Source organism: Rutilus rutilus (genome assembly GCF_951802725.1).
Source record: "Rutilus rutilus genome assembly, chromosome: 9".
Classification (NCBI taxonomy): domain Eukaryota; kingdom Metazoa; phylum Chordata; class Actinopteri; order Cypriniformes; family Leuciscidae; genus Rutilus; species Rutilus rutilus.
The window spans coordinates 15,181,817-15,200,780 of NC_140223.1; the positions used below are offsets into that span (position 1 = coordinate 15,181,817).

General features: G+C 39.2%; 2 protein-coding genes across 3 annotated transcripts in view; one reads left to right on the forward strand and one right to left on the reverse strand.

Moving 5' to 3' along the window:
• The first annotated feature begins 683 nt into the window (after positions 1–683).
• Positions 684–12,034, forward strand: galnt17 (polypeptide N-acetylgalactosaminyltransferase 17). The gene is made up of 12 exons (XM_084419067.1): positions 684–1,173; positions 2,724–3,003; positions 3,147–3,330; positions 3,792–3,958; positions 5,210–5,384; positions 7,778–7,975; positions 8,601–8,718; positions 8,884–9,069; positions 9,155–9,292; positions 10,090–10,185; positions 10,585–10,746; positions 10,846–12,034. Exons 1-12 carry the CDS (start codon positions 1,171–1,173, stop codon positions 10,990–10,992), a joined length of 1,854 nt encoding a protein of 617 aa, XP_084275193.1. The 5' UTR covers positions 684–1,170; the 3' UTR covers positions 10,993–12,034.
• A 2,889-nt stretch (positions 12,035–14,923) lies between these two features.
• caln1 (calneuron 1) overlaps positions 14,924–18,964 on the reverse strand; it is a 61,332-nt gene continuing 57,291 nt past the window's right edge. For both annotated transcript variants that reach the window (XM_084419069.1, XM_084419068.1), the window contains exon 6: positions 14,924–18,593. In XM_084419069.1, coding sequence (XP_084275195.1) covers positions 18,466–18,593 — 128 coding nt within the window. In that variant the 3' untranslated portion in view covers positions 14,924–18,465. The remainder of the gene's footprint in view (positions 18,594–18,964) is intronic.

The window sequence follows — 18,964 nt, forward strand, 5'->3', positions numbered from 1 at the left end:
GAATGTCACGCCGACCTATCATATGGATGATACTTTTATTTTGTATTTTGCTGGTCAATGTCTACAGTTCCCATTCATATTCACTGTATGGAAGAGTACCGCTTGGACATCCTGCAAAATTTCTCCATTCTTGGTTTAGGGAAACAATACAGTCACACAGATTTGGAACAACATGATTTTTACTGTAAATATGAAAATATACTACTCGAGGCACCATTTGGGTGGCAAACTGATGGAACCCCCTGAAGAAGCAGGAACCTTTTCAAAAAGAGGAGTTCTTGGTTAGGAACTTAAAAATGGAACCCATATGTTCATGCAAGAACTCCAAAGACTGTGATTTCTCCATAGTCCACAAAGATGCATTGGTTCTCCGGAGGGTTCCTTCCACCAATGTGCCAATCTACCCCAAATAGTGCCTCAAGACAGTTCCTTTCAGTTCTATAAACTGACTCAAAACACGTCATATTAACTAGGCCTACTAGACTAGAAACATATTAAGTCTGGAAGTAATTATCTTCTTTGTAATGTATCTTTGAATGTATAAATCATAGGTGAACATGTTGAGTGGCGCGTGAGGAGCTCTGTATTTCCACAAAGCTCCACATGCTTCGTCCACTCCGTGTTTTCCATCAGTCTCATCCGAGGCGCTATATTGCATTATGTGGACAAAACGATTTAACAGGGCACATTAACTGCAGAAAACAGTGTGGATGGCACGAGATGCGGGCTGCTCCGGGATCATCGTTGCACGGAAGGACCATCACATAAAAGCGCGATATGAAATAGCGCTTATAATGAGCACTGCGCTTGATGTGGATGAATCCGGCTGGAGATGATGTTGCGTCTGCGGAGTCTCGTATCTGAGGTGAAGGGATTTTACATTTGCTTATCCAGGGCAAACACACAGGTTAAGCCTGACCTCTCGAAACATATTTTGACATTATTTCCAGCAAAGAAGAACAGCTGTGTTTGTCATTGAAGACTTCTTGAATCTGACTGACAGATGTCTTATGATGAATGACTGCAGTTAAGGACCTTTGCTGTGACTCTTTTAAATATGTAAATAAATTTCCCATGTGGATTTTATTCTTAAGAACCTGTGAATACGGATGAAAGCGCACAGGCGGACTCCACTATGTTCAAGTGCAGGATGCATTTTACCAATCCGAAATGGTAAGTGGGAATGGTACATTTCTTCAATGAACTATAACAGCCGAATAACAAGTATCGCAAGAACAGTCTCGATGACTCAAGTTGTCAGTTACATTTGCTCTTGGTCAGATAAAGCAGTTGGGTATGGAGATACAAATAATGTAGGCTAGAAGTCTAATTTTCAGAAGCCTGTCTTAAAACCTATAGGCTAGTGAACTGCCTACCTGAACATATTTTTTGGGTGTTATGAAAAGGTGCATTTACAGACGGCATAAATGCATTTAGACAGAAGAAATTATAGGTAGGCTAATGTTAAATTATGTTAAGAAACAAAATATGAAATTATTAGGAACATAAGCAATGGAGAATTATAAATGTAAAAAATGACAGTTTAGGTTGAGTCGGTCATTATCACCTTGAAATGGTTTATTTTGTGACAATGATCTGCTAACTACATTGGACTACATGCAATGGAAATATTGACCAATTGGGTTAAGTTATTTGATTACTTGTAGATAGTCCATGATGTCTGGCCAACAAACAATTTAGCAAGAAGACGGAATAATGGGGTATTCAAATATGTTTGTATATTATTATTATTAATATCCTCCCTCTTATCGATCTCTCTACCAGTTCGTGGATCTGGAGACCCTGAGTCCATCCAGTCATGTATCAAAAGTTTTGTGTTCCCCATAAAAGTATACTCATCTGAGGCCTTTTAACATAAACATAACCGTTTTGAGTTGAAAGATGAAGTCAATTAATTATTCTAATTGGCGCTTACATGACCATAGAGAGACGGCGGAGTGATACGATGGACCCTTTTCACATTTCCGGGTTTCTCAGAAGCTGAAGTCGTCATAGTTGGGTAAACTTCTAAAGCGGTGAATAAGAGACTATATTATATTTTTTTGTGTTCCCATTTGCTCAAATAGCAAAAGAAGAACTCCACAATTGTGTTTTTACAACTTTCAAAAAGAGGAGAAAATAGAGTGAGATTGATGAAGGCAGTCAGAAGAGAGAAAGATATAAATTTTACCGTCACTTTCATAGACGCTGTATTAGAAACACCCTCATAGCGGCATTAAATAGTTTTTTGTAATTTGATGCGAATGTAATAAAGGATAGTGTTATAAATGTACATTAGACTTTGCAGGATTTACGTTGTTGAGGACCATTAAAACGCGTCATCACAGTCTGTGAAAAGGGTCCACACACAAAAGTAGCATCGGCATATATGATATCTGTTTCACAGTCATTTTACAGCATTACACTAGAGTGCAGTGGCCATTATTTAAAAATATTTAACTGCTGAATGGCACGATTGACCCATCAGAATCAAATATTCCACAGAATGTAATTAAATAATTAGATACATACACACGTAAAATATCGTCTAGATGACGTGGGCAGTGTGATTGCTTGCCATGCCTCTCGGTAGACCTAAGTTTGAGTCAAGCCCAGGTCATGTCTCCTGTCGATTTCCTGTCTCTTCTACTGTGTCTATCAATCAAATAATAGACCATCAGTACAGTAAACATCACAAATTTGTGTATGAAATGTCTTTCAAGATGCGATTCTCTGGATTCCGAACACCAACATTTTTCATGGCCTTTGTGATGAGAAGATGGAAAATCTTACTGGTGTTGAATGCGTTTACGGTGGCTGGCTTCATCACTTTTTGGGGCAAGTGCAATTTACGCACAACCAAAGCTGTTGGTCAACAGGCGGCTGCTGATGCGAGAGGAAAGACGTATCTGAATGGATCTGCTCAGGAGACGAGCATCACTCATGATGTGCTCTTGAAAAGACTGGGATCACTGGAAGATGTGGTGTACAGACAACTGAATGGTATCTCCTTTATTATCACAAACAGCTCCACAAAGTAGCTACATACTGTATAATACGTAAAGTGATCATAGTATTATTCACAAAAATGCCTTTTCACAGAACAAGAATGCCATTTAATTAATTGAATCATTTATGTTGAATAGGTTTGTCCAATTCTCTTGGACTCATCGAAGGTTTTGGAGGCCGAGGTAGAGGAGGTATACCAGCCACACTTACACCGACAGAGGAAAAGGAGGCCAAATACCTGAGGGAGAAATATGGCTACAATGCATTTCTGAGTGACAAAATCTCTCTGGATAGATCTATTCCAGATTATCGGCCCAGCAAGTTAGTACCAGTGACCTTTTTCTTTTATCTTGAAAATATCTATTCTTTTCTTACAGGTGCTCGTTAATGTAACTGACCAGCAAAGATGAGACATAATCTTTTATACATTTTTATATTTGTCATTTATTAACAAAAATGTATTGTTATAATGTATCTAGAATGTCTAGAACCATTTGCATATGAGATTTTCCATATACCAAGACTGGAGAGGAGAGGAAAGTGAAATTTACTGTTTCTAAGTTCAACTAAATGAGATTCTATAAATAAGCTTCATATTTGAGCTATGTAATAGTTACAGTGAAAATGTCCAAATAAGCAAAGTCAGACGTGGCTTTCCTTCTGTTAGGAAATGAAAGGGTTCACAAATTCTAGCGCACCAAAGCTTCAAGGAGGAGATTTGTTTCCAAGATATTGAGAATTGATCTTCTGTGAATTTCCATGTACTATGTGTGTTTTTATAGGTGCAAAAAGGCCTTTTATCCCCGTGACCTGCCACAGATTTCCATCATTTTCATCTTCGTAAATGAGGCGTTGTCCGTCATCCTGCGCTCGGTTCATTCAGCTGTCAACCACACGCCGGCTCATCTTCTAAAGGAGATCATCTTGGTGGATGACAACAGTGATGACGGTAAGATAATGTTGGCTTTAATCAACAAGCTACAAAAACATATTTAGTGGTTATTCACATTTCTTTCTCTGGTGAACCATAAAATAGTTTGAAAAAAATCAAGTCCTTAGTCCAAAATTTGTATTTACCAGTTGGGAAGTTGTAATTACGATGTCAGTGCATTCAAATAACTTTGACTGGAGGAAGATGTCAATGTACCTTTTCTACAAAAAACACAGCAAGGTTTTTTAACTCTACTTCTACAATGATGGATAATGAATGTGCATCAAGAGTGTGTGCGTTTAAAAAAAAATCCCATTTCTAAAGGAGATGTGAACTGAATTGTTATAAATTCTATCTTAACTGTACAATACTATCAAATAATAATTTCATACATTTTAACCAATGTACTGTCAACTACAGATGATGCACACTTTGTATCTGCCAGGTTTTCTCACTGACATGACCCCAATTTGGAAACTCTGGGATTCAAGAAAATCCACCTATAATTATGACATTGTGGTGGCCATGTGCATTTAACTGAACGTCTGAAAGGACTTGAACACACCATTAGATGGCTGGGTTCTTTTGCCTTGGACCATTAAGAAAACCACCAAAATACTCACCTCCAACCTCCTTGCAACTGTATAGTAATAAACTAAAAACCCATATGAATGCCTTAGAATCCACATAGCAAGTAGAAAATGCAAAAAATCTAGTTTCTTAAAGCATTCTGACAGAGTTTAATCTATTGTGCTGTATTTGAGCGTGAGTGTCAACACTGATAAACTGAAGTATTTCGCTAAAGCACCCTTTGCTCACGCTGCGCATGGCTATGCTTGTCTATTGTATCAAAGTGTGTGCTCAGGCCTTCCTAGAGAGACAGTTCAATTTCCATCACATTGTTGGCATGAGCCGGTGGCGGAGGGCCAACCGTCCATCAGCGCAGGGGGGAAAAGCCAGCATTTGCTAAAATGAAGGGGCAGGCGAGAAAAACACCCATTTCTGTCCTCATAATGTCAGTGATTCACAGTTTGTCACTGGGAATGCAGATGACAGTGTTTAACGTGGGGAAAGGGAACACTTTCCAAGAACGTGTTTTCCAGGGGGATGGTGTGGATCCCCGTAGCACAGATCAAAGGCAAGGAAGAGTTTTGGCGTAGGAGACAATCCCTCTGGTGTGGTTTAAACACAGCGATGAGCACTCATGCACCATGAAACGAGATTTCTCCCTCTTTTACCATTTATGTGTGTGTGTTTTATGCATGACAGTGCAACTGAAAGGGCCACTGGAAGAGTACGTCAACAAGCGCTACCCGGGTCTTATCAAAATAGTGCGCAATCAGAAGAGAGAGGGCCTCATCCGAGCTCGCATCGAGGGCTGGAAAGTGGCCACTGGGGAGGTGACTGGCTTCTTTGATGCCCATGTTGAGTTCACGCCGGCATGGTGAGAATCTAGCACTTGCCACACGATGCTGCTGGTTTTATAGTTGGCCTTAAGGCCCTTTCACATCGGATGCGTAACGGAAAAGCGAAACGAAAAAGCGAATAGTTCGTGTGCGAATAGTTCGCGGCAAAACCATTCACATCAGCCGCGACGCGAATTTGCGACGTCTGTGACGTTCAGAGAGCTTCAACATTCCAAAACTTTCGCGCCGACAGCTGAGAAAACATGGACACTTCATCATCATCATCATCCAGTGAAGACCATAGACTGTAGGTGAAGACGAGCTTTTCATTTTAAAAGACAGAAAAGAAGGTTTTGGGTGCAACCAATCTTAAAGAACAGAGTCTGAAGGGGAGTATGCTTATGTGCAGTTTTTTGCGTCTTCACATAGTGCGTTTTGTAATGTCACTACACATTACATGTAACACACGAAGTGAGCGAGTGTGTGTGTGTGCGCGAGTGAGTGAGCGAGTGAGTGTGTGTGTGTGTGTGTGTGTGCGCGCGCGAGTGAGTGTATGTGTGTGTGTAACAAGTTAAAATCATTCCACTAGAAACTGTAGATATCACACAAAGAATGTATAGTATACTAAAAGCAGCATAGTCTCACTACATTTTGTTACATGTTCAAAGTAAAAACGGTCTCTGTCTCTATCTTTGACATAATAGTGTTAGCTTTCTATCCCAAATGTAGTTTAGCCTGCTTGCCTACACAGCACAGGACTATACAACGACTAAAACTATCACACAACACACTCACAGTCGTGATAACCGTGTTGGTTGGCAATGCTACGCCACACAAGGGGTGTTTCTCAATATGCGTTCTTCAGCGATCTTGCGTCCTTGTGTTCTCGTTTTACGTCATCATTAACCGTCGAAGTTCAGACCCAATTCTCAAGAACGCAAGTACAGAGGACGCATGAAAGAACCCGGATGTGTTCTTGATACCGAGGATGCATCGAATGCAGACTTGAGCTAGTACTCGCCTGGTGTCCCAGAAGTCATTGCGGCCGGTTCCGAGTTCGTTCTTCCAAGGAAGCTTGGCAAGACCGGTCTCCAGGAGAAAACAAGTCCGTTCTCTGCGTTCTTGGAATTGAGAAACAGCCATTGTCTTTCAAATCGTTGTCCTTGTAGTATGATTGGCTGAAGCCTATTCTGTCGCCGCAAAAGTAAAAAAAAAATCGACATCGAAGCGAATAAAATAATAGTCGTTTTTTCGCCGCAGCACATTCGCGTTCGGTGTGGAAGCACTCATTACACAAACAGCTGATCGAAAAATAAAACCATCGCGCGAATTATTCGTGCGTCAAAATCGTGTCCAGTGTGAAAGGGCCTTTACTCTCACTTTGACTCCTCAGGCCTTGTTTACCCCTGGTATTAACATCAGTCTTGGGTGATCTAAACACAAGTTTTCAGCTGAGACATACAGCTGTTTACAACAAATAGTAGCATGCATATAAAATGTTTCTTGTAACCTCTTCTGATTGGATATCAAGTGGAGGGTCTCTAAATATGTGACTTCATGCATTAATCATTTTGTTAGTGGTAAAGTGTGTTTATAAAGTCAAAATAAGAAAGAAAAAGCATAGCCTAAAAAATTGGGAAAAACAAACAAACTAAAAAATCTTTTCTCTAAAACATATTTAATAACAACAAACACAATTATTTTCTTTCGAAGCCCTATGTAACCCCTCTGGTCCTACTCTCCCCGTTCCGAGCGGGACACGAACCGGCATCTCCGGCATGGGAGGTGGGCGAGCTAACAAGGACACTAAAGACTGCAGTCTCTAGTGTCAGTCGCTAGGGAATAAACCAGCTTAAACTGGTTTGCAGGTTTTAACTGGATTAAACTGTTTTAGCTGGTTTAAGATGGTCTTACATCCTGGCCAAGCTGGTCCTTCAGAAGGTCTAGCTGAACTCCCAGCCTTGCAGAATTGGTGTTTTAACTGGTTTAGGACCATCTGAAAGTGGTTCAATACCCTCTAAAACTAACCTGAGAGCAACTAAGACCAGCATCTTAAGACCATACCATCTTGGGCTGATTTAAATGTTGTTGTTTTTTCCTCAGCATGTCATCACTTGATTTTTTTTGACAACCTACAAATAGGTTTTCTGTAATCAGACCATTAAGCGTTGCGGACCCTGTTCACTTCACACCTATATTTAGTGCTGTGTGCTTCCGTTCAGATGGAACAGATTTTAATACTATGTGTAAACAGGGTTCATGTGCCCTCTAGATGTGTCCATCTAATTGGCTGATGAGGTGAGAAACACACACTAACACATTCTCAAGCCAGGATTAGATTTAGCTCCACAGCAGAGCTGAAGAAGTGTTGTTAGCACTGTGAAACTCAGCTTTGCTTATATTGATTCTAACCTCTTCATCCCCTTGTCAGGGCTGAACCAGTTCTGTCTAGAATCAAGGAGAACCACAAGAGAATCATCCTGCCGTCAATAGATAACATTAAAGACGAGACGTTTGAGTTGGAACGTTATGAGAACTCAGGCCATGGCTATAACTGGGAGCTCTGGTGTATGTACATTAGCCCACCGAAACAGTGGTGGGATGAAGGGGACACTTCTGCACCTATCAGGTATGATCCTACTGGACTTTTCACATTCTGAACGCAATCCTGGGTTTCACATTGTTCATACTATGGGCTATTAATTAATATTGGGTAGCCAGGTGGTAAAAGTTAACACATACATGTGCAGGTACAGGACACAAGTTTTAATAGAAGGAGTTGCTTGTCCAGCTTTGGAAATATCACCTCATGTATCTGCTCTGGTCATCTTACATTTTCTGGAACAAAAAAAAGAAAGAAAAGAATACAAAGAATAGAAGGATAATTCAAGGGACAAGTGGTCTTAATACAGTGTAAAAGTGCTTACTATATTCTCTTAAATGCAAAAATATCTCACAATAAAGAAATCCTGTGAAAAATTTGCACATTCACATATCCCATATAAACCAAAAATCAGTTTGAAATAAAACAAAAACAAAAAATAAATAAAATAAGAATATGTTAAAAAATATAACTTAAAAAAATACATTTTATTTGTCACTGCTTTCAATTTCATATTATATTCAATTATTTATAATTATTTATCAATATTGACCTTCATCATTTTTTTCATTAATTAATCAGTATATCAGAGAAAAACACATCATTGAAAATATGATCATGAAAATACAAAGTGTAAAATCTGTATTTTTAGGACGCCCGCAATGATAGGCTGCTCTTTTGTGGTAAACCGCAAATACTTTGGGGAGTTGGGCCTTCTGGATGCTGGGATGGACGTGTATGGAGGCGAAAATATAGAGCTGGGAATCAGGGTTAGTATGCCACCCACATCCCTCCACTAAAGTAGAGCATTCATAACTTAGCCTCCCTACGCTCAGTCCACAGAACCTTCATTTAAAATGAATTTGAGCTTTTTTCCTTTTAAAATTTTTTCAGAACTGAAGTTTTATAGGTGTGTGTATATTTTCAAATCCCAGGTTTGGCTGTGTGGGGGCAGCATGGAAGTTCTGCCCTGTTCCAGAGTGGCCCATATTGCCAGAACAAAAAAGCCCTACCACAGTAACATCGCCTTTCACACTAGACGCAATGCTCTTCGAGTGGCAGAAGTCTGGATGGACCAATACAAATCTAATGTCTATTTGGCATGGAACCTCCCAATGAAGGTAAACGCATAATATATTTTCACTATTATAATAGGTTATAATAAATAGTATAACATTTTGTACTTTTACTTTTTTGTCTCTACAGAACCATGGCATTGACTATGGAGATGTATCCCAGAGACTAGCGCTCAGGGAAAGACTCCAGTGCAAAAGCTTTGAGTGGTACCTCGACAATATCTATCCAGAGATGAGGAGATACAACAACACTCTCTTTTATGGAGAAGTAAGCGTCACTAATGACTAAAGGTGGCTCAAATTTGCCATTGTTCTGCATATATTCATGGGCAAAATATTTCCCCCAAGCAGATTTCACAACAGTTCAGTTTGGTCATGCAGATTCGCCATGTTGATCAACAGAAAGCTGCTTAGTTTGAAAGTGACTTCTGTGTGAACTGTGCTTCATACATCGAAACACTAATGACAATAGATAAAAAAAAAAAAAAAATCACAAATTGACTGCACCTTTAAACTGGGTCTTTGATTAAAACAGGCTTTATTGGAAGAACCTTCTTCACTTAGTTATTGCTAAATGGTTATTTCACCCAAAAATAATTTTCTCACTCTCATGTCCTTCAAACCTGTATGACTTTTTTTCAATGAAACAAACAATTTTTTTTAAGAATGTCCTCAGCACACTTTTCCATACAATGAAAGTAAATGTAGACTGGGGCTGTCAAGCTCAAAAAAGTGACAAAAATCACTATAAAAGTAAATGAAAGTCTTTGCATAGTCCAAACAATTGGATAGTGTGAGTAAACCAAATTTAAAATCATTATTTGGCTTACCAATCATCTTACTTCAGCTCTCGGGTTTTATATGCATTCATTCAAAAATAGTCACAACATTTAATTTAAGTGAAGGTTGTGACACCAAACTGCCAAAACTGACTGGAATTTCAGTCTGTTCTTCACACAAAGCTATTGAATGGCATCAGAAGCCTTTCTTCAAATTATCTCCTTTGTGTTTCATGGAAGAAAGAAAATGATATGGTATTAGGTGAGTCTTTTTAATGTGTTCTAGATTCGCAATACCAACGTGACCCATCTGTGTGTGGACCAGGGCATAAAGGAAAACCACACGGCAACTCTGCACCCCTGCCATGGCTGGGGCCCTCAGGTAGAGTCACACTCCTCACAGCTATACCTGACCTCCACTAAACTCTGCACACAGGAAATAGGTTACGCCTAGAGGGAGTTCATTGCAACTAAGCAATGAAATGACAAGATGACAAGAAATAAGAAAACATCTCTATTTTCTGTTTTGAATTCAATCTGGAGGCCAGAACTCCCAGATCTAGTCTTGACCAGTTTTCTAATCGGCTCTGGTGCCTGACACTGCATATAATAATTATAATAAATTAATTGTCAATATGGAAATAGCCATAACTGCCAAAAACTATCTGGCAAACATTATCAGCTTAGGGTGCCAAAATGCCCCTGAATGACTCAGTGACCCAGTTACCAAATCACTGAATTGAATAAATTCACATTATCCCCACTGTGGTCTATTTTGTAGCTGGGTCGCTACACTAAGGAGGGTTATCTTTTCCTGGGTCCTCTGGGAAGCACTGGCGAAGATACTCGGTGTGTGGTGGATGATAAGATCAGCAACTATCCACAGCTCCTGAACTGTGAGAAAGTCTCTAGCGTACGGCAGAAAACTTGGCACTTTGCACAGGTAAAAAGGTCACGTTTTATATAGAGCACTTTGTAAAAAAAAACATTCCTTTTTGCCTTTGGTCAGTAAAATGATTCGTTTTATTTTTGTTCCCTGAAGAATGAATCAATCATCAACCGAGCTACAGGACGCTGTCTCGAGGTAGTGCCGGCTAATGTCTACTTCGGCTACGCTCTGATCCTGCGTTCGTGCACTGGCCAGAAGTGGAACATCAAGAATTTAATGAAACAGGACCAAGGGCAGTGAGTCAGTGCCCTTAGAAAGTTGGAAATCTCAATGGCCTTCATTAAGTGTTTGGGAACTTGATTCAGTTTTGTGGAACTCGAGCCAACGGAGTGCTGATCTTTTTCGCGTTTGTTTAGTTTTCGGTCTTGCTACATTCCACGTTACAAAAGATTAAAAGATATTAGAGAGACACCCTTCAGGTTCCTCAGATTTCCTCCTTCTGGAGAAACTCTAAACATCCTTTCTAAAAGGACAGTTCTCTGAGGAACGTTGGATTCCATAAGTTCCTGGAAGAACTCTGAAGAACATCAACAGTTCCTGAAGTAACCTCAATGCAATGAAAAGATTTTGAGGCACTAGAACTATATGTTGAAGTTCCTTTAGTTTGCAATAGGATATTTGAGGTTCAACCATGAGAACAAACATGTGACTCAAATTTTGTGTGCTGAAACCAAAAGACAACAAAACATTGTAAATGATTGACTACTGTATTGCAAGTACTCTATACATTATTGTATGCATCATTTAAATCTACTCTTAAATTAAATACATGAAAATTTAGTTTGTATCCTGAAAAACAGGTTCATGAAGCCTTTATTTAGACTTACTTCTTAGTATTGAGTTGTACCATCTGTGTTTCTTCTTCCATTCTCTTGTTTTTAGGTTCCCACTATCAGCAGCTTTGGATCCCAGTCCAATTTCTGTTTTGCTCTGGAAATATGTTATTTATTGCATTTTTTTTTATACAGTAGCCCTTCATGAGAATAACATTATGATATGTGCAGTTTAACAGTAACTATGGTAACTGAGCTCTATCTTCTGCTGAATGGATCCTGTAGTAGTCATACTGTTATTTTGAACCACACTCTAAAACAACAAGGCCAGTATGTAGGAGAAGGGAATTTGGGAAAATGATCGTCAGGGATTGTCGACCAAGTTACACAAGAACACGTTAAATGAGTCATAAACTGTACATGCAACTACATTTTCTTCAGATGTAGTTGCACACATACATACGTCTTCCATTTTGAATAGGACTGATTTGAATAAAATGGTGAACTGCACAGTTGTAGAGCTCAGTGTCTAAAAGAGAAGTTTAACGCCCTATAGAAGTACCACACTTGCTGCTTTACCTGAGGAACTGTTGGCAGCAACACAGCGGTATATCTAAAGATCAAAGTTGCCCTCCAGAAAAACATTTTAGGGTGTCATTTGAAGATTTGTGGCAAACACTACAATGTTCCAGTGACAGGAGGTTGTGTCAAAAATCACCAGCTGAGCTTCCTCACGCAACAATCCTTCCTTCAGCAATGGTAAGGCTGTTCTAACTTAAAAGAACATCAACTGTGCATACTAATCGACTCTCCGAGCGCCTCCCACCACTGAGCCAAACCTCTCCTGCTGTGATGCTTCAGGCTCTCTGTGACTGACAACTCCCAGTCATGTGAGCCGTGCCACATGTTTCAGAGCTGTTAAATATTAAACTGCGGTTTATTATGCATTTACACCTCAAATTAGGTCAAATAATCGTTCTCATCTTTCCATATTAAACAACACTGGCAGCTGTATAGACAGCTCTGCTGTATATCGTTTTATGAATTTTCTTTGTATATTGGTTTATGGATTTTCTTTGTTGTAGAGGCTTGTTTAATTTATGGTAAGCTGTGAAGCAGTGAGTAGGCTAATTGTAGTGGTTCATAGCTCTCAAATACACATAATGACTTTGGAGTTCATAGCACAAGAGTAAATCATTTAAAAACGTGATACGCCTCCATAGTTCATCACGGTTAATATTGAGCATCATGATTCATTACTGGTTCATTAACTTTTTGATTCACCCCCAGAGCTTAGAGATGAGGCTTATGTTTGTGAATAAGTGCGGTAATGGCTTCATATTTTGGCAACAACAACAACAACAACAAAATCATCACTTACCATTTGTCTTTGTGCTCTATATCTCAGTCAAATATGGCTCTGATGCTCAAATATGATTGGACGAGCGCGGTCGCACACCTGGCGAAACTAGGGCAACTCACATGCACACCAGGCGCACATTCTATTGTCAGTTTATGGTCAACAATGTTAAAGGAAATTATGAAATAATATCTGTGCTGTACGTTATGTTATTACTGTACACTGTACAATTAAATATCCTCAATTAACATTTTACCTGATTTCAAGAGTCTCACCTTAAAATCGATAAGATAGCAATCTTCCCCCGTATCTTTCCGTATTTTGTCTTGTGATTCTGAGGTTCGTGGAATATAATTTAAGTTATTTCACAACTTCTTTGAGATTTTAGTCGTCCTTTTTGTTATCACTACGCTACTCCACCACGACGCGATCCACCTTTTTCAGGTAAGAGGGCGCGGCCATTTGTAATTTTAATCTGTCTGGCTTCCGGTGTCATTCGCTTCCAGTTATTGTACAAAACACCTTAGTTCTGTGTTGAAAAATAACGTGGATAGACCTATTCACAGCAGCGCCGTTTTTTAACTGGAATGAAAACGAGTGATAGACACATGTGTCTATATATGTGTTCACTGAGTTGTACTATTTAAAGTATTTTAAAGCACTGCAAAAATATCTTTCCAAGAAACTTCACTAGGCATAAAACTCCTTACAATATGAGCTGTGGAAATTATAAGTTACCTAAGTAATCTTTTTTTTTTTTTTTTTTTTACAGATTTTCTTACAGCGGATGCCATTGCAAATGACAAGTCTATCCCTCACAGCCTCGCTGTTATACCTACCTGTCATGGCGCTGCTCTGAATAAGGTCTATTGAAGTAACTCTAAAGTGTGTTGTGACCTGGTATCGTTATGCAATAGATGGCGAGAAATTGACTGTCTTTATGAATGAGTCACTTAATCATTCACTCACCCGATTCTAAAACCCCACAGCTGTCTGTTGCTAAGAGACTCTGCAGTGGCCTCCATTGTGACAGTGGAACAATATCAATGTTATACTTATGTCCATCTATTCAAATATACTCATAATAAAGCGGACCATTTGTTTTTACAGCACTGATCATGATGATACAGAGTAGGCCTACAACAAAAACAGGGTTATTAAAGGCAGGGTAGGTAGGATTTTTCTAAAAAAAAAAACATTCCAAATTTGTTTAAACTGTCTTTATATACCAATACATAATTAAAATGTAAGTACTCTGAAAAAGAGAATATAAAAATCGAGTGACTGTAGACCTTTTAATCTGCAATAAACACAGCTCATTATTTCCATTCACTCCCACCCCCTCCCTTCTGAGCTCCTTCCAAAGCGACGCCCCCAAAACACATGAACGCGCGACGCCAAACGCTCAGGCTCAGCTGGAAGACGCATTTATTACCTGAGACGAGTGGAGAGGAAGGAGCGCAGTACATACAGTGACATCATGTCAGAATCACATGTAATAAAATACCTAACTTTATCACTATGAATATAAACAAATAAGATTTCTTTTAGTACTCACTATCAAGCAAGCATATCGATACTGGTAAAGTTTGATTCGGTAACGAGCTATATTTATAGGTAACGAGCTATATTTATAAGGCAAAACTAAAAACAGGTTGCATTGATACACGTTTTTCCATTACCATCAGTTACACTGTGATGAAGGTGAATTTCGTGTAAGATTCATAACATATACGGTGTTTTGCATGTAAGAGTTTCCATGATGAAAACATTGTTGACTCTAATGAAGACTAACGTAAGTTACACTCCGAGTCCGGAGACAAGTACCGCATCGTCGGTTCGAGGACAGGTCCGGGGTTGAGGGCGAAGCAGAGGAGGTCGTTCAAGAGTGCAGGCAGGGTCCGAGGAAGTAGTTTTTTGCCTTGTTTGCCTTCGCTGACTGCATATGCAGGTGCTTTGAGCTGAATATTTCCGGGAACGGTGACATGTGATGAGTGCACGCAGTGGGGCGCGGGCTATTTTTTTTACAGTCTATGGGCGCGGGCATGAGACATGAAGGCATCTGATTGGTTCTTTACACCCGGACCGAGTGGCAGTGATTGGTCAGAGTTTTTACTGTCCTGCAGCTGCTACAGAGGTCTGATTGTTTTCATTCCTTTTTCTGAACACATAATGTATTGACTACTCTCAGGATGGAAGGACCATTTCACCCAGTATAAAAAAAAGTGTTTCTGAACAGGATTACCTACCCTAGCTTTAATACAGCCTGATCAATAGCGTGTTAACGGTGCAATATCATCTGTTTATTTAATTTTTTTCGGAAACAGTAGGGAATCAGTGAAGATACCACAAATATTACAAAAATGCTTTTTATTGCATAAACTCTATGCATTTGTCCTGTACATGTTTGATTATGTATATTAAAATCATCTATGGGCAGCTAGTCTTAAACTACAAAGATAAATATTCTGCATGCAAAGTGTACAGATCTATCATTAGGTGAATATGGGTATATACATTTTGTCTTACAATTAGGCTAAATTGAATGTACCACATCATCACCCTTGTTTTCCAAACTCTAAAGTCTTCATTTGAAATACAACCCACTTTAAATACAGAACTCTGTCTTTCTTGTGTTCAGTCTAATTTCTTGGGATATTTTGTTCACAACATTATTGTCCTAATTATTAAAAAGGCCATTTCACAATATTGTCTTTAGCCTAAATAAGATAATGACATAAACTGAAATAATTGGCTGTGTAATTATTATTAACATTCCTAAATTTCTAAAAACCCCAACCCAATCCTCCAACTCCAAAATATAATTCATGTATACTTTTTTTACATTCACCACATAATTGTGGAGATCAAAATAATCTAAATATGCAAACACATAGTATATATTATTTTATCAACCCATCCAGATCTTTAGTTGAATGCTACAAGCTAATATTACATTCTGGATCAGACAAGGACAGTATGAGGACAAACACAATGAATCCACCAGGTGTCGCTATTGTACCAAAATGAAATGCCCACTCGCTTCAACTGCACATGGATCAACATTTGAGTGAGGAAAAAAGGGTTGGACTAACATTATACCTTTATAATTTCAGCGTATTCAGCTTTATTCTCTTCAGTACACCTGTGCAGACAAATATGGCTTTAGTCAGAACGGAGAGCTGGCAGACATGTGTTGTTTTCAGCCGGCCCCTCAGTAGGCCTGACGAGATCTGTGCAGAATGTACCGTTTTAAACTATCATGCACAAACAGAAAACACACATGTAAAGCTCTATTTACAGAGTTCTGCTAATTCACATGCATAATAAAGTAGAAGCAGACCTCAGGAAACATGGTGGAGAACATACACCAGTGTGTTTTCTACAGGTGTCTAAAGGAGACTGACATTCATGAAACACAAAGAAAAGAACTGCGTCAGGCACAGAGTTTTAGCCATCGCACCTATGGGAAAGATACAATCATCTTCCATTATCATTCTTTTTCTTTATACAATCCTATTTTTGAAGACTTGAAGCATCTTCATTACATTTCTGTGGCTGTACACATCTTTTAAAACATCAACAATGCAATGCTACCGTGACTTTAATGCAGAAACTGAGATGCAATATGAACATGTACCATACACAAAACTGTAACATTTTTCTGATGGGTTTGGGTGTATGGGTGATACACTGGTAAAACACTGCGCCTATTAAAACAACCCAAGCTCATTACTAGAAAAATCTGAGAGCCATCCTAAACCTTTCAGGAATGCTGAAAATGTGCATCTCAACAAGTATAACCCTGAAACAGCAATAACTGGCCATAAAGTACCATTAAGCCACATCAAGTGCCTTGACATACTGCAAACCCCAAGAAAGCACACATTACTAGGTTGAGACGGAACCTGCCAATATTTTCTGCTCTAATTTTGGCTGAAAAGGAATGGATTTAAACAGACCTGAGAGTGTACCACAGTCTTATTGGTAGCTGAATCAAATTAGCTAAAAGTGTTTTCTTTCATCAGTATCTTACTCTTGTTTCCCATTAGAAATATCTAAATACTCTTAAAACAAGATAAATATACTATATAAGATAATATATCCACACATACACAATCATAATATATTAGAAAACTGAAGAATTTAAAATGTATAATTTTTTCAAATGTATCTACTCAATAAACGTATCTTCTTTTAATCCATTTTAGCAGTATTTTTGCTGCAAAAATTTATATAGTGGCCACGAATTAAGAATTTGTTCTCGTTTTAGTAAATCGTGGCTTCGATTTGCCTGTTTGTCCACTTGTTTTATTAAAATCCTGCGCAATTTACTCAAAAGAATGGAACGAATTAGTAAAACGTGCTGAGTATGCCACGTTAATTAATTGTTAAATCCGTGGCCACAATATACATATTTTTTTCCTGCATGTTCCTTAACACACATAAAATAAAATAAATAAAATAAAAAATACTTCAGAAGCAAAAGTGCAAGGTGTAATTTTTAATTTAATGTTTATAATATTTAATTCAATATATAATTGTTTATATAATATATATATTCTTTAATCTCCACAAATAATGTTTTAAGAAAACTTAGATATTTTACCAGCAAACAAAGCAAAATATTCATTTTTTAGCAATTCCATTTATGCATTTGGTAGAGTCTTTTATCCAAAGCAAACTACAATGCAGTCAGGATATCATTTGTATTTATTTATAATTATGTGCATTCCCTGGGAATCAAACCTGTTTCTAGTGCCATGCTCTACCAGTGTGTGTACTGAACAAACATAGTGGGGAATGAGAAGAACTTAGTTCCAATTCTGTGGAAATCTGTGCAACTTTCTGTGGCGTTTCAATATTTCACGCGGGCGTGTTCACTACAAACCACTTCAGAAAAAGCATTAGACATGGTAAAATCGCACAATCAAATAGCAGAACACATTCGAAATGATCAAAACTGTGAGTCAGGCTCATGGATTTTTGAAGCTGACGACTATGAATTTAATTATGGACTACAATGAGCGCTCCTTCCTCAGCCTCCCACCATCCCCTAAACTAGAGGAGCGCTCTGGCAAGAGCAGACATAAATAGTCTCCGGAGTGGATGCTGTAACCCTCCCTCCACAAAGGTGTAATGACTTGCCAATTTACTTTTGCCTTCCAACATCGACAGCAGACCCGAACCCAGCAGAAGCTCATCAGCGAATCCCGGCTGAAATATCTGGAGCCACGGAGGAGACGGCGTCGCAGAAGAGGTGCTTATTAACTCCTGCGTGTTATTGCATTAGGGAACAGAGGTGGCATGAAACAAGCAGAAAGTCAGCCCTTTAAAGTCCCTGCCTGAGAGACGAGGCCCCGTGTAACATGCTGGCTTGGCTCGCCGTACACTTCCTGCGTCACTTGGTCCGCGTGGAAAAGTAACAGGAGAATACAAATAAAATAAAAAAAGAATAAAAAGCTCCTCTTTTCAGTAGTGAGGTGTTTGGTTTTGTTTCTCGAGTGTTAATTTGTTAGTTTCAACAACTTCATCGACAGACATGCACATGCAGGCTCGGCCCCGCTCACAGTGGTGTCGCTACTCCATGCCGTTGCGCAGCATCTGATTGGCCGCGATGAGCATGACGCTGATGATGAAGGCCATGGCGAAAGCGCATATCAGGCTCTTGCGCACGCACGTCTGTCGATTCTTCTTTTTGGGATGAACTGCAATGACACAAAAACAGCGATTTAGTCCTGACACCCTTAGGAAACCAACAGAAACATCTGATCTGAATCTGAATGCATTTTCTACTTCTGTCTGAATGTGTAGGTGTCAATTTGCATTCTAGCCGACCGCCTTTCATCTGCCAATCTGACTGGTCTAAATAAAGCGGCGTTTCTTGCGCAGCTGCGAGGTGGTGGATACGTTTCACTGGGGCTTTGAGATTCACCTGAGCACATGTGGCTGCTCGGCTCACAAGCGTGGGGTGACAGTGGGGTCTGGGCTGAGAATAGAGCCAGTTATTAGGTGCTTCTGGAACACACAGCCAGACAGATTGTGTGCCAGCCTCACCCTGTGATACCATTTTCCGCTC